Here is a 14,435-nt window from a genome sequence, read left to right on the forward strand (position 1 = left end):
AATTTTTGTACTACCAAGAGATAATCGTTTCGCCCGAGGTGTGTTATCAACTATGAATGGTTAATTCATATAATCTGCTTTCAAGTATCAGAGGATGAACGCCTTTTCGCTTCTCTTTTTTTAAAAAAGAGTAATGCAAATCCACCTCCGAGGGAGGCATGAACAAATCCTCTTTATGTAACAAAAAGCGCAGTCCAATGACAACGTTATTACAATGATGGCAGCGTTCCTTAAACTTTATACAGTCGAATAACCGGCCATAAGCAAACGATACCCAAAATTAAATTCGCCAACTCCCTAGCCAATCGTCTTCCATACCAAACAGTGTCAAAAATGTTTACAACACAACTCCAAGTGCAAAGTGACCAAACATGTTACTAGTCTTCCAAACGAACCTACTCCGAAGACTCGACACAGTCTCCCAACTTAGATATGAGCTGATCTATTTGCTCTGTGACAGCCTCAGTCAGTGGTTCCAAGAAATCGTTGGGCGTCTGGTAATCCTCTTGTTCTGACTCTGTGAAATCTAGATTCTTCTCGAACGTTACTTCTAAATCCGTTCCGCTCTCCAAGTCTGTTATTTCGAGGATTTCAAGAGATTTTCTGATGATCGCATTTCGTTTCTGATCTATTTCTGTTTGGACTTCTTCGTCTTTTGTGTCTCTGTGTTTTTCTATTTCCTTGTGATAGGAAGCCGTGAGCCACGACATTTCGTGGTGACTTCGCCGCACTGATATAACCCATAGATCTTAAATATTTGTATCGGTTTATTCCAATAAAGACTTATAAATGGCGGTCGAATACCTCATTATTCGCATATCCTTTGTACTCTTTGACGCTTAGAAAAAAAACCCGCGAACATAAATTATTTAGGCACATAAAACAATGTTTTTGCTGTCCGTACTAAGGTTTGCCGCCATTTATAAATCTAATTAGATTCTAATTCTATTATAACATCGTAAAATATTTTCTCATAATATAGACTCACTAGAATGTGTGGGGCTGGGAGGTTCGGAGATGGGTCGCGGGTAGTTGAATCGCTTGCCGAGCTCCTGGTCCATGTGGTCCACGTAATCTGGATACACTATCTTCAGCGCTTCGGCTCGCGCTTGACGGTAATACTGAAAATAAAATTTAGCTTCAAAATCAATTATAATCATTTTTTAATAGGTCCAACTAATGAGAAATGCCCCAACAACCTTCGGAAGTAAGATACTATGTCCCTTGTACCAGTTGTTACACTGGCTAACTCACCCTCCAAACTGGAGAACAGGAATATAAGTAATGAATAGTGAGGGGACCCATAGGGTCTTCACATACATTTTTGAAATAAATCCACTGAGATGAATTTCTTCAAGAGAGATGTTTGACATGCAGTGGAACAGGCTGACACTTTTTTTTAAATAAAAACACTTACAATTCCTAGATTCCTCCAGTCCATGAGGTCTGACAGTCTTTCGGTTCTGTTCCTCTGGATGATACGTTGTCGACGCGTCAACCTGTAACAAAGTTAATTTACTAAATATAATATGTAATATTTTGATGTGTAATTGTATAATAATTATAATATGTTCACCCGGGTTCGCTCACAAACATATATAGGCATGAAAAGTTTTGAAGGTCATCCTGCGCCATTATATACATTTAAACTAATATTGTCTGTGTGAATGTTGCTCTTTCACGGTCAATTCACTGAACAGAGTTCGTTAAAAATTGGTAAGAAGCAAGCTTGAACCTCAAGAAAGACAGGCTTTTTATATACCTAACACAGGACGACCAACCCCTTAAACGCGAACGAACAACTTGTAGTCAATATTTAACATACAAACACTCACTTGGTAAAATCAAACATGTACTGCGCTAGCTGCTGCACGGAACCCTCCAGTGATATATACCGGCGGTCCACCACGTATATACCGTAGGACATGGGGTCCGCTATGTTCTCTTGCATGAAACAACCGAATCCTATAACATACAAATTAAATTACAGTACAATTATTATATATATTTATAAGACTTTTGGTTACCTATATACATATATATATTACTTTACATTAGCAGCCTGTAAATTCCCCACTGCTGGGCAATGGCCCTCTCCCCCTTTGAGGAGAAGGTTTTTGGAGCATATTCCACCACGCTGCTCCAATGCGGGTTGGTGGAAACACATGTGGCAGAATTTCGTGGAAATTAGACACATGCAGGTTTCCTCACGATGTTTTCCTTCACCGCCGAGCACGAGATGAATTATAAACACAAATTTAGCACTTGAAAATTCAGTGGTGCTTGTCTGGGTTTGAACCCGAAATCATCGGTTAAGATGCACGCGTTCTAGCCACTGGGCCATCTCGGCTCACTGAGAAATCTCGGCTTTTTTTTTTTTATTATTGTATTGGTTGGCGGACGAGCATATAGGCTACCTGATGGTTAGTGGTCACCACCGCCCATAGACAAAGGCGCTGTAAGAAGTATTAATCATTCCTTACATCACCTATGTGCCACCAACCTTGGGAACTAAGATGTTATGTCCCTTGTGTCTGTGATTACACTGGCTCACTCACCCTTCTAACCGGAACACAACAATACAGAGTAATGTTATTTGGCGGTAGAATATCTGATGAGTGGGTGGTACCTACCCTGACGGGCACAAAGCCCTACCACCAAGTAAAGTCTTATATGTATGAATTTGTTGAATACGAATAAATAATAAATATTCATATTTGAAATAGCACAAGCCATATCTGGTCTACACGGCTGTATGTACTACATACTACACTAAATTGAAAACGAATCATGCCAAAATAGACCGTAACACCTAAAAAATAACGTCCACATAGCTTACCGGATAGATTGGTGGTGATGCTGGGTATGCCCATGACGGTGCACTCGGCCGGCGTGTACCCCCACGGCTCGTAGTAGGAGGGGAACACGCCCAAGTGGCAGCCGCGGACGAACTCCTCGTAGTCCAGCCCGAACAGAGGGTTTGTGGACGTCAGGAACTCGGGGTGGAAGATCACCTGCGGACAGACGATACGTTAACTATTCATAAGCAGACTCTTATTATTAAATATGTGGACAATTCACATATGAACTGTTTCTTGGCAATGTAAAGCATAAACCTGTATATCTTATTCCATTCGAAGAAGGAAAAAAGGTAAACAAAGTCTATACTCTATTGCAACCTTAACAGGAATAAATCCGTTTTGTACGGCGACGAAACTGTTATCGGAATTTTGGAAGTGAAATGAAAGTATATAAGTAGTTAAGTGTAACAGTGTTATATAATAAATAATGATATATTAATCATAAACTCTTAGTAGTGCACGACATAGCTGAGTTATTAGCAAATCGCATGAAATATGTAAATCTAAGGTTTGTTTATCTTTTTTCCTACTTCAATTGGAACAGATTATATATTTAAATATTCTAACTGTCTATATATAACTTATAAATTCTATATATAACTCTCCTATATTACGCACTACAAACACTTCTTGATTAACATATCTTTATTTATAATACAAAAGTGTTCCACTTAACTACTTACATCCACTTTAATTTTACACTAAAATTTCGAAAATGACAACCCTGATATTAAAAGGCAATTTTCTACGAATCCATAATATACATTTCGATTGAAAGTTAAAGTCATTATCTTCAATCCTACGATTAGAATCGGCTAATTCATATGTAACTTACTTTAACTTTATCGTTGACCGTATTGAACAGCTGACAGCGACGTACGGAGTTCAACACGGGGTCACTCCAATCGTCCACCTGAAATATTGACATATGTTTGAAACATATAAAGTTAAGTAACTGTGAATATACCACTACTGAGCTCCTCAGCCTATAAGAGGAAGTTTTAAAGTGAATTCCACCACCAATGCGGGTTGGTGGTGTACACATGTGGCAGAAGTTTGGTGTGGTAGGTTTCCTCAAGATGTTTTCCTTTACCGAGCACAAGTTTAATTATAAACACGAATTAAACATTCTGGGTGAAATGAGAATTTTATTTACTTCCCAATGTCAGTGCCTATCGAGTCTAATATGACCCAACCATGGTTCTCAACTCAGATACACACAAAATAACATCGAAATCGGTCCAGCCATCAGGAATACAGTTAAATACAAAAATAAAGAATATTCACTTATATAAAAAAAAAATACATTTATAGTGGAAAAAAATATGAATTTGAACTTTTTATTGATAGCATTAAAGCTCGCTATAGCTAAAAAAGTTCCTTGGCAGAGGGAAAGATACGAAAGCTTACAGGGTAGGGTCTCTGGGTCCAAATCTGAAATCAAACCATTTGCCAGTCGCCATGGGCTCTACACGTCTTCTCCTGTATAGTTATCCTTATGATTTCAATATGCCACTATGATATCCAAAGAACTTTATGATACAAAAAACTGCTTAAAACCGGTTACGAGGTGCTTACAACATTGTGCGTGGTGACGGGCGGCAGGCCGTCGCGCTGCAGCGCGTAGATACAGCGCTTGAGGCGAACCGTGTCCTCCTTGTGGAGGAGATCAGACGCGTCCGGCAAGTGACCGCTGAAACACAACCATATTTAGTCAATCTTCTAAAAAATTGGTTTTAATTGGTGTACTGGTTAATTCCAGTGAAGGGTAACTTTTCTGGTAGTAGTTACACATTTTTTACATTGTATAATGATTGTTGAAAATGTCCTAAGCGACACAAAAAATGCAAGCAAAATTCAATTTTCTCACCTCAAACATATGTCATACATTCGCTTGCCGATCTTCTGTTGGATGTCGTTGATCGTGTCCCTCAGAGCCTTCGTGACGGCGTGCCCCCTCAAACTCTCCACGTTGAAGTTATTTGTTTTCGCGGGAAATATTAGAAACGCCACCACTGTCATTTCAGAGCCTGAAGACTGGAAGTACATTAGAAAATATATTTATTTATATCATAACATACATACATAACATAAACAGCCTGTAAATTTCCCACTGCAGGGCTAAGACCTTCCTTTCCCTTTGAGGAGAAGGTTTGGAGCATATTCCACCACGCTGCTCCAATGCAATTTGGCAAATAGTCCACCCGACGGTAACTGGTCACCATTTTCAAAATGTTGGTGGCCAATTTCAATTTAATATAAGAAAAAGTAACCACCCTTACATCCCCAACGCATCACCAAAGTTTAGAGATAAAATGTTGTGTTCCTTGGGCCTGTAGTTACACTGGCTCTCTCAATCTTTAAACCAGAACCAAACATAAGAAAGTATTGCTATTTCGTAGTAGAATATGAGTGGACGGTACCTACCCGGCAGGACTTAAAGGGCTAGTTAAATCTTAACCTTTAGAAAGATCTTGGCCCAGCAGCTTCCCTGTAACGTACCTTCAAATAATGGTTCAACCTCGCCAGCGCCTCTATGAAGATATCCGCCCCTTTGTTACCAAACTCGTATCGTCCAGCAATGAAGAAATACAATGTTTTGTCGAGATCGAAGTTGAAGTGCCTGAAAGGAAAATAATATTAATTTTCGTTTGAAATATATATTTGACCATTTTTTTATTGGTTTTACATTATATTTTTATTGCGTAAAAATACTATTTAACAAAGCTTGTAGTTTCACTTATATAGTTTGTTAAATGTTGATTCAAAAATGTTTGTAAAAGCCTACTTGAATAGAGTATATTTTGATTTTGCAAGAAGCTTCCTTAATACAGACTTTTTGACTGTCTATATGCAGAATTTTAGCACGATATCTGCCGTCGCCACAGAGCACAAAATGACTTGAGAATAGAGGAGATGACCAGATTGAAATCCTAAATCTTCGTTTAAGATTCACTTGTCTAACTCCTAAACTAATCCCGCTTTTATGGTGTGTTTATTTAAGTTTGTCGGGGTAACAGAAAGTATTGAGTTTTCCTGTCGAAAAATTCCCAGTAAAACACCGAAAGTTGGATTTGCGTACACTCTTCGGTGCGTGGTTTTGCGCCTGAACTCTGCGGTGGAGAATGTGAGGGATTACGTTCCCAATTGTGCTCTATATGTCTCTAGCGTAGTTGACTGGTTTCCCTTGATTGACCACCGTGTCCAAAACGAGACAACATCATCATTATTAATTTATTAATGGTCTTCAACTTATGCGCATAGCAATGTCCAATAGTATTTTAAGATGTAAACTTTTCATTACAGGATGCCACATCAAGACTAAACATAATTTACAAAGGTAAATTTAATTCAGTTATAAATCACGGGTTAATTTTTTTTAACCATTTGCCCTGACCATGAGTTATCTGAGCTCAGAGCTAGATCCATGCAGTTTTAAATTAAACTTTAAGAGCTTATACATTCAAATAGTCGAAGTAGTCCAAGACTCACCCATAGAAATGTCCTCTAGAGAATTCGTTTATTTTATCCTTGGCTAACGCGTGTAAATTCTGAAACTCGTGCAGCGCTGAAAACTTCTTGACGTTCAGACCGTTCGGTGTGATGAAGTCCGGCTTCCGTTTCAGCAGATGCTCCGCTTCGTAACCTTGTGACAAACCAAATTGAAGTGATAACTTCTTATGGGAGAGTAAACCGTTTCGTTACGTAACGCGTTACGGCGCCAGGCTGTCTGGCTTCCCTTTGTCTGACACACAAGGCAGCGGCAAGCAATAATGATACTATTAATGATACATACACAAAATTCTAACGTACATATTCAAAACTTATAACTAATAATGAAATATATTTTATTAATAAATAATCTTTCCTTACATTATCATATTAATATACATGAAATTTAAGTAATAACTATATTAATATTTTTTTCTGTGTGGTTTGTGATATATTTATTTGTAGTATTTTTTTGTGTTATTGTAATGTTTCCTATATCTTAAAAAAAAGTAACTGCTTATTTCGTCTAGTAGATATCTAAGAGGTAAGGTTTTAGATTCTTGGTTCAGATCAATAAAGAATTGAGCTCAAGTTAAACGTCACCGTACCTCGGATAGCACGGTATCGTGTGATCTGCGACGTAGTAGTACAGTAGTAGTCGTGAAAAGTGTTAAGCGATGTGGTTGTAGGGAATTGACAGTGGTAGGTTGTGGTGGTAGGTTGTGGTGGTAGGTTGTGGTGGTAGGTTGTGGTGGTAGGTTGTGGTGGTAGGTTGTGGTGGTAGGTTGTGGTTGTAGGTTGTGGTGGTAGGTTGTGGTGGTAGGTTGTGGTGGTAGGTTGTGGTGGTAGGTTGTGGTGGTAGGTTGTGGTGGTAGGTTGTGGTTGTAGGTTGTGGTGGTAGGTTGTGGTGGTAGGTTGTGGTGGTAGGTTGTGGTGGTAGGTTGTGGTGGTAGGTTGTGGTGGTAGGTTGTGGTGGTAGGTTGTGGTGGTAGGTTGTGCTGGTAGTTCGAGTGCTCACCCGTGATGTCGGAGACGGTGGTGAAGACGTGCGTCATATGCGCCGCTGCGCGCTCCATGCAGTAGCGATGGTAAATCTGCCGCTTGCCGGCCTCCTCGTCCACAGAGAACTGAGACGACATTAAGACATTCCATAAATATTAATTGCAAAGATTTTAATTACTTTTAAATTGTATTTTTTTTTCAAAATGGCGGAAAGTTAATTTTGTATCATATAAAATATTATTATTGTGTTGAAAACGTTTTATTAAGTTAATGTCAACATTATTATTTACCTTATCCAAGTTATTATAGAAGTCAGTGTTGCCAGCGCAGAGGTACCGGCCGAGTAGTGTTGCGTGAGTCGTGAACACTGTCGCTACGTCAACGTGACGAACCCTAAAACACACGGACGGACATTATAAGCTTTAATAAATAATATCATATAAGAAACTGTATATAAATCATATTTTAGGCTTATTCAAGGCCTTTGACTATCTTCAATGAGCAATCAATATTTTTACATAAATTATTAATAATCTATTTCGAATGGAAGCATTTTAAGAAATAATAAAATAAAAAGAGTTGATTTGAATAGCAAACAATACACGAAAAATATTTATCATGTTTTTAAAAATACGGGAGTTCCACAAGGATCAAAACTAGGACCAATCTATTGTCTCGTTTATAAAAGGGACTGTCATTATTTAAGTGATTCGATTTGAACAAAAAACACACAAACATTATTCGTAATAGAATTGATCATTTATATAGACTAGAGAAACAATTATCTAAACGTAAAAACGATTTTTCGAACTTAGGACATATTTAATAAATTACATAATATACCGTCTAACCTTAAAACAATCAGACCGATACCAGCTTGCCACTCGTGGAAGTGCGCGACGACCCGTGGCGGAGTATCGCTGTAGCCTTCGGCTGCTTTACGGAACTGTTACAACAAATATTGGATACATTTGTAATAGAACTTGTAGAGAAAGATCCGACTGCTTTTTATACAGTCAGTTGCTCGATCTTATACTTTATTATTTTAAAATTGCTTATTTGGTTATAAGCATGGACGTACGATACATAGGGACAGGTGAGCGCACAGTTCTGTAAATTATAAGTATTAATATAAATGATTAATCAATTGTACACCCAATTAAGCAAACTTTCAGGTACTATGCAAGCCCTTCTCAGTATAGAGTCTAACTACGCTATCATCTATTAAATAGTTATATAATAGTTTCATTGGAATAAATGAATTGTCAATCAAGACTAGATAGATAAGTAGCATCTTACAAGGCGCATGAAACCGTGTCTTATTAAAATGTTGGGAAAATTAAAATCACTTTTGAAACGCATCAATTCAATTCGTACAAAACAATTCGTCTTCTTGCAATCAATCCACAAACTAACCTCAGTGATAAAGTGTGCCACCATGAACCCAAGAATAACAGCATCATTCGCCTCCACGTCCAGGTGGGGTATGCCAATGGATGTGGTGTCCCACAGCTCCTGCTTATAACTGTCCATCTGCCAAGCGGCTGAACCGATGTCGAACAGAATAATTTGAGGATTTCCATCAACTAGCCAAGTTCCTGTATGGACCTGGAAACATGAGGATTATAAAGCTGGAAACATGTCAAATTTATAACATGCTAATGTACCACTGCTGGGCTAAGGTTTCCTTCTTGAGGAGAAGTTTGAAGCTTAAAACGTCACGCTGCGTCAATGCATAGATTGAGCTGGTCGTCACATGTGACAGTTTTTCTTCAGATCCATGCATTCAGACAATACCTCGCGATGTTTTCCTTCTTCAGCAACTTAAGCACATGAAAATTCAGCGGTGCCTTCCTGGGGTCGAACCGATTTGGTTAAGAATCAGGTGATCCACGATCTCAACTAGTCGATTGTATAATAAATCAAATAAAATATAGATCAAGCTTGTCTTGATCAATATAAAAAGTTCTTTAGTGAATCATATTTAGTATAAAAAAAAAAAAAAACTATAGAACGAAGAGGATAGCATTTAGTTCCAATATACAATTATGATCTAACTTAAATCTAGACCTAGACAAATTATAATTTAATCAATTTTTCTTTTTTTTTTTTAAGAAAGTGGACTAGTTGTTTCTGTCTGTTTGTTTGTGCTCACGTTGGGTCATAGGCACCGGCACGGTAAGATATATTCGGCTTTCCAGATAATTCACATTATAAGTTGCCATGAGATTTGAGAAAAAGTTATGCCTTTTGCAGCACTAAGCAGCATGCTGAGAACGTGCCAGTTTTGATATATTTTTGCAAATAAACAATAATTTGATATCACATCGATGAGCAGTTCGAAAGTCAATAGTCTCTCTGCTGAGCAAGAGATCTTCTCTTCTTAAGGAGTTTTGGAACTTATTTTAACACGCTGCTCGAATCTGAGTTAGTAGTTTTGAATAGAAATAAAATAATTAGCTTTTTGTTTTTATAGTAAAATTATGGAAAATCGTTAGTTACTTTATATCCTTGACTTCTCATAACGTTGACAGCAGTTGTGAGGGGGGAGTTGGGAGGGAACTCTGCCTCCTCGACTTCAGTTCTTGCGCATTGCTCCTTAAATGGACCTACAAATTAATTACATATTAAACATATATAATCTATAAGTTCATAAAAAGAATAGTTTTTTTCCTTTAGAAACTGGTTTCTTTGACAAAAATATTTTTTGGACCACGACTGTTTGGAACCTACACGACCAAATTTTTCACTTACTTATTAATCTGGAGATCAAATGCAATTGGATTTTAACCATTGCCACTTAAGCCATTACTTTGAAATTTATCACACACTTGGTAGTGTCAACAATACAGTAACAGTACCATCTTCATCGTCACCAGCTAATCACGATCCTCCTTCAGACATAATATGTCAGACGTAATTAGGACGGTTCTAACAAATACAAACCTATATAATATATTTAATTAGTTAAATACATATATTTACTATGTTTTAATCAAGCACCTCGACAGTAAGTTATAGATCCGAACGTCAAAAGCGCAAAGGTTTGCGGTGCGCGTAATGATGTAAAAAGTTGCAGGATTGATCCTGACGCCTTGAGCTATTGGCGTCCCCACTCCTAACAAAATTCAAAACAAAATAACGATATTCTTAAAATGAGGAGTAAATAGGAATATTAGTAATTCCTTAATTAATTTGAGGAATTGCTAGTATTATTTTCATTTTAAAAAAAATATCTATTCACTGTTTTCTCAGTGGTTAACCCTATTGAAGTCGACGAAGTTAATCTTAAACTCTCTTAAATTAGAAAACTTACCCAAAAGACAATAATTTTCTCCCATTTCCTCAGTCGAAACGTACGCCTTGGATCTTATAACTGTGTAAATACCGCCAACTGAAAAATGGATATTATTTAAAATCACCAAAATACTTTTAATATCTGCTTATCTGAAAACACAACAAAGTTGATGGACTTAAAACTTATACCGGAAGATTTTAGTATATAATGCATGGAATGCGTCTGCCGACGGATTTGCTTCTGTTAAATGTAGCGAAACGATTTTTAGCGAAGCGAAACTATTAGAACATGTACAATTCTAATAGTTTTTAAATATTAAACTCGGCGTTAAGGGTAGCTACGTAACCAATAAAAACGTGTTATTATTTTAAAACCATTGTAACTTTTCTCTCATCTCTGATGCTCTGACAGTTGCAGAGAAGAGTAATAACTTATATTCTTGCTGCTTAATTTCTAGATTCAAAACATAAAATTTAATTTACGATTGAAAAATGTTTGCCTTCTTGAATAAGGTATTTTTTTTACAATACAGTTAGACGGACAGGTAAATAGGTCATCGGATAACGTGATCACCACTACCCAAGGACATTGGCACTCTTATAAATTTTACCATTCCTTACATTGCCAATGCGCCATCAATCTATTGAAGTCCTTTGTGCCCGACACGCGGACTCACTCACCTTTCAAACCGTAAACAATACAAAATATTACTGTTTGGTGGAATATCTGATGAGTGAGAGATACATCATCATCCTCCTGCCCTTATCCCAATTTACTTGGGGTCGGCGCAGCATGTCTTCTTCTTCTATACTTCCCTATCTGACGTCATCTCACAAGTAACATTCTTTCCAGTCTTTTCAATCCAATCTTTTCAGTGGTCGTCCCCTTCTTCTATATCCATCTACGTTCATACTTAAGACCTTCCTCACAATATGTTCCTCATTCCGCCGCATAACACCCATACCATGATAGCCGCCTTCTACATAACTTAAACTTAGAGACACCTATCCAGATATATCTTACACAGAGCCCTGTCACCAAATATAATTTGATAAAGATGAAATACTCTATATAAGCATTTTTTTAATTAATATTGTTTTCATCCACGAAATCTCCTATTTAGTTTTGACGCGAAGGTCATTTGACCAATGGACGCCATATTACCATAAACAAATAGATTGAATACGTAATCTATCCTTCTGTCAATCGATGCCTATTTATTTAAAAATCTTGCGATTAAACGCCGACGACAGTACAAGACAATATATTTTACAATCACCAATCAAAATACAAGATATACTCTTTTACCAATATTCTCTTACAAACGCTTCTGAATCGACATTTTACAAGATTAAATTCCATACAAATCTACCCGTGAAATGTAGAATCTACTGAGAAGAACCAGAAATAAACTGAGTTCCTTCACCAACAATTCAATTACATAGACAAATAAATTAAATACAATCGAATAATTAATTATCCCACTCCACTCCACGCTTTTTTATCGTCTTTATAAAGTTCTGTTTTAACATGACATTTAAATTTACGAATCAGCAAAACTTAAGTACTAGACGTACCGACAAAACGTGTATTATATATGTATATATTAAGTCTTTAAGACATGAAACGAGTTGATCCCGTTTAAACGCATTGTATATGCTCTGAATACTGACAAAAGCCTTTGTAAAGAACTAGTCTGGTCAGGGAACTTGCAAAACGAAAATAAAAATACACTTTATTGCTTACAAAATAAAGACTATATTGAATTAACGATACGGTTTTGTGTGATATTTCAATCTAACGCTCTCCATCTATTTTAAAAGACGACATTAGAAACAATAACGATACTAAATTAAATAGAGCTTTCATTAAAATCACGTATTGTTATGATTCTAAGATTAATTCCAATCGGAGGAGAAAGGATAAACAAACCTTAGCTTTACATGCTCTATACAAGATGTTAATAACTCGGCTATAATGCACTGAAAACATGAAATCTGTACTTGTTAAAATTAAAAAAATATATATATCCTGCTGAGTTTCTTTCGCCGGTTCTTCTCAGGTGGTAATTTCCGAACCGGCGGTAGATTTTTGACTATCAATAAGTATGTATCACTTCCATATTGAATAAAGATTTTTGACTTTGATTTTAAACAGTTCTAGATTAATATATCTTTGTTTATAACACAACACTACGCCACTAAAATACTTGTATCCACTTTGATTTTACTTTCAAAGTTCCGATTAATATTCGCCGACATTCAAAACGCCATTTTTTCGCGAATCCATAATGAACATCATAGACTATTCAAGATCTTGTCGTCGACCAATGGGTCACGTCAATTCAATGTTAAAGATGTTTATTTAGCTTTTTTCTCTCGTGGTTGGAATAAGGTACATTTTCATTTAGTACTAGTCTAGGCAAACCTAGACGAATAGTCACATGGCGACTGTATTCGACATATCGTGTGACCAGTAATTATTATCTTACTAGAATAGTTTTTATTTTACATTACATTAGCAGTCTGTAAATTTCCCACTGCTGGGCTAAGGCCTCCTCTCCCATTGAGGAGAAGGTTTGGAGCATATTCCACCACTCTGCTACAATGCGGTTTGGTAGAATACACATGTGGCAGAATTTCGTTGAAATTAGACAAATGCAGGTTTCCTCACGATGTTTTCCTTCACCGCCGAGCACGAGATGAATTATAAACACAAATTAAGAACATGAAATTCAGTGGTGCCTGCCTGGGTTTGAACCCGAAATCATCGGTTGAGATGCACGCTTTCTAACCACTGGGCCATCTCGGCTCCTAAAATAATTTAGATGTCGTCAATTATTTCATGTAGAGTTTTTCTGTTTTTAGTGGATATTTAACAAAACTGGAATGTAAATGTTTGTAAATTATCGAATTTTGACGAAAAATAAATGTAACGTGTAAATCAAAAACTTGTAATTAACAATGATCGTATGCTAAACGTACTGCAACAGTAGTAGTATAGTATAGTAGCAATTGTGACAGGAACAGCGAGAGACAGTTGACTCACAGGCTGCGTGAACGTGATGTGCAATTAATTATGTTTCCAATAAAATTAATGCATTTCTTCTAGTCTCCCCGGAGACCAATTCCATCTTGTCAGTATCGAATCGACACGTAACGTTTTCCTATTCTACTAACATGGCATGGTTCGATTCGTTCGAAGTTCGATCGTTATAGAATACAGAACGGATTTTGACGTTTAACTCTCTCTGTAGAGTCAAATTTCCAACTGCTGAACAACAGCCTACTCTCGTATCAAGCAGTCTTATCTGATCTTAGTGTTTATGCTCATGAAACAAAATTTCGTTAGACGGGCGAATTGTTACACCGAGGGACACAAGATGAACTATAACCCCAGATTTCGAATATGAAAATTCAGAGATGCTTCCTGGATTTGTACCCGCCATCTTTAAGGGTCATCTTGTCTCATCTCGGTTCATAATTGAACAATATTTATTTATAAATTTTATACTTATTCGAATAAGACTTAAAGTCAAAGTATAAAATGTTAGGCAGTAAAGATTGAACTTACGTATTGATCGTCGAAAATATACCATCGGTTCTGTAATAAACACCTCGAACCTGATGACGATGATGGTGAGAAACCGGCAAAAGAAATTCTAGGGATTTTATTTTATTTTCAATTTAACAATGATAATTTTTATTTGAATAATAATGTTTTTTAAATTCCCGAAGTGGGATGTCGTCAACAAAATCATATATTTTAATGATATCCTTTAA

The 14,435-nt window shown here is 36.8% G+C and overlaps 1 protein-coding gene across 2 annotated transcripts in view; it reads right to left on the reverse strand.

Moving 5' to 3' along the window:
• Glys (Glycogen synthase) overlaps nt 1-14,435 on the reverse strand; it is a 32,609-nt gene that overhangs the window by 3,580 nt on the left and 14,594 nt on the right. The window contains exons 3-18 of one of the 2 annotated variants that reach the window (XM_064219991.1): nt 10,672-10,749; nt 9,858-9,964; nt 8,772-8,963; nt 8,207-8,301; nt 7,646-7,748; nt 7,372-7,480; nt 6,354-6,507; nt 5,364-5,484; nt 4,732-4,898; nt 4,440-4,554; nt 3,697-3,774; nt 2,840-3,014; nt 1,836-1,965; nt 1,418-1,499; nt 989-1,121; nt 396-730 (exon numbers count right to left, since the gene is read on the reverse strand). In XM_064219991.1, coding sequence (XP_064076061.1) covers nt 396-730; nt 989-1,121; nt 1,418-1,499; nt 1,836-1,965; nt 2,840-3,014; nt 3,697-3,774; nt 4,440-4,554; nt 4,732-4,898; nt 5,364-5,484; nt 6,354-6,507; nt 7,372-7,480; nt 7,646-7,748; nt 8,207-8,301; nt 8,772-8,963; nt 9,858-9,964; nt 10,672-10,749 — 2,174 coding nt within the window. The remainder of the gene's footprint in view (nt 1-395; nt 731-988; nt 1,122-1,417; nt 1,500-1,835; nt 1,966-2,839; nt 3,015-3,696; nt 3,775-4,439; nt 4,555-4,731; nt 4,899-5,363; nt 5,485-6,353; nt 6,508-7,371; nt 7,481-7,645; nt 7,749-8,206; nt 8,302-8,771; nt 8,964-9,857; nt 9,965-10,671; nt 10,750-14,435) is intronic. The other variant, XM_026627549.2, reaches the window with a different exon arrangement.

Source organism: Vanessa tameamea, chromosome 30 (genome assembly GCF_037043105.1).
Source record: "Vanessa tameamea isolate UH-Manoa-2023 chromosome 30, ilVanTame1 primary haplotype, whole genome shotgun sequence".
Lineage (NCBI taxonomy): Eukaryota > Metazoa > Arthropoda > Insecta > Lepidoptera > Nymphalidae > Vanessa > Vanessa tameamea.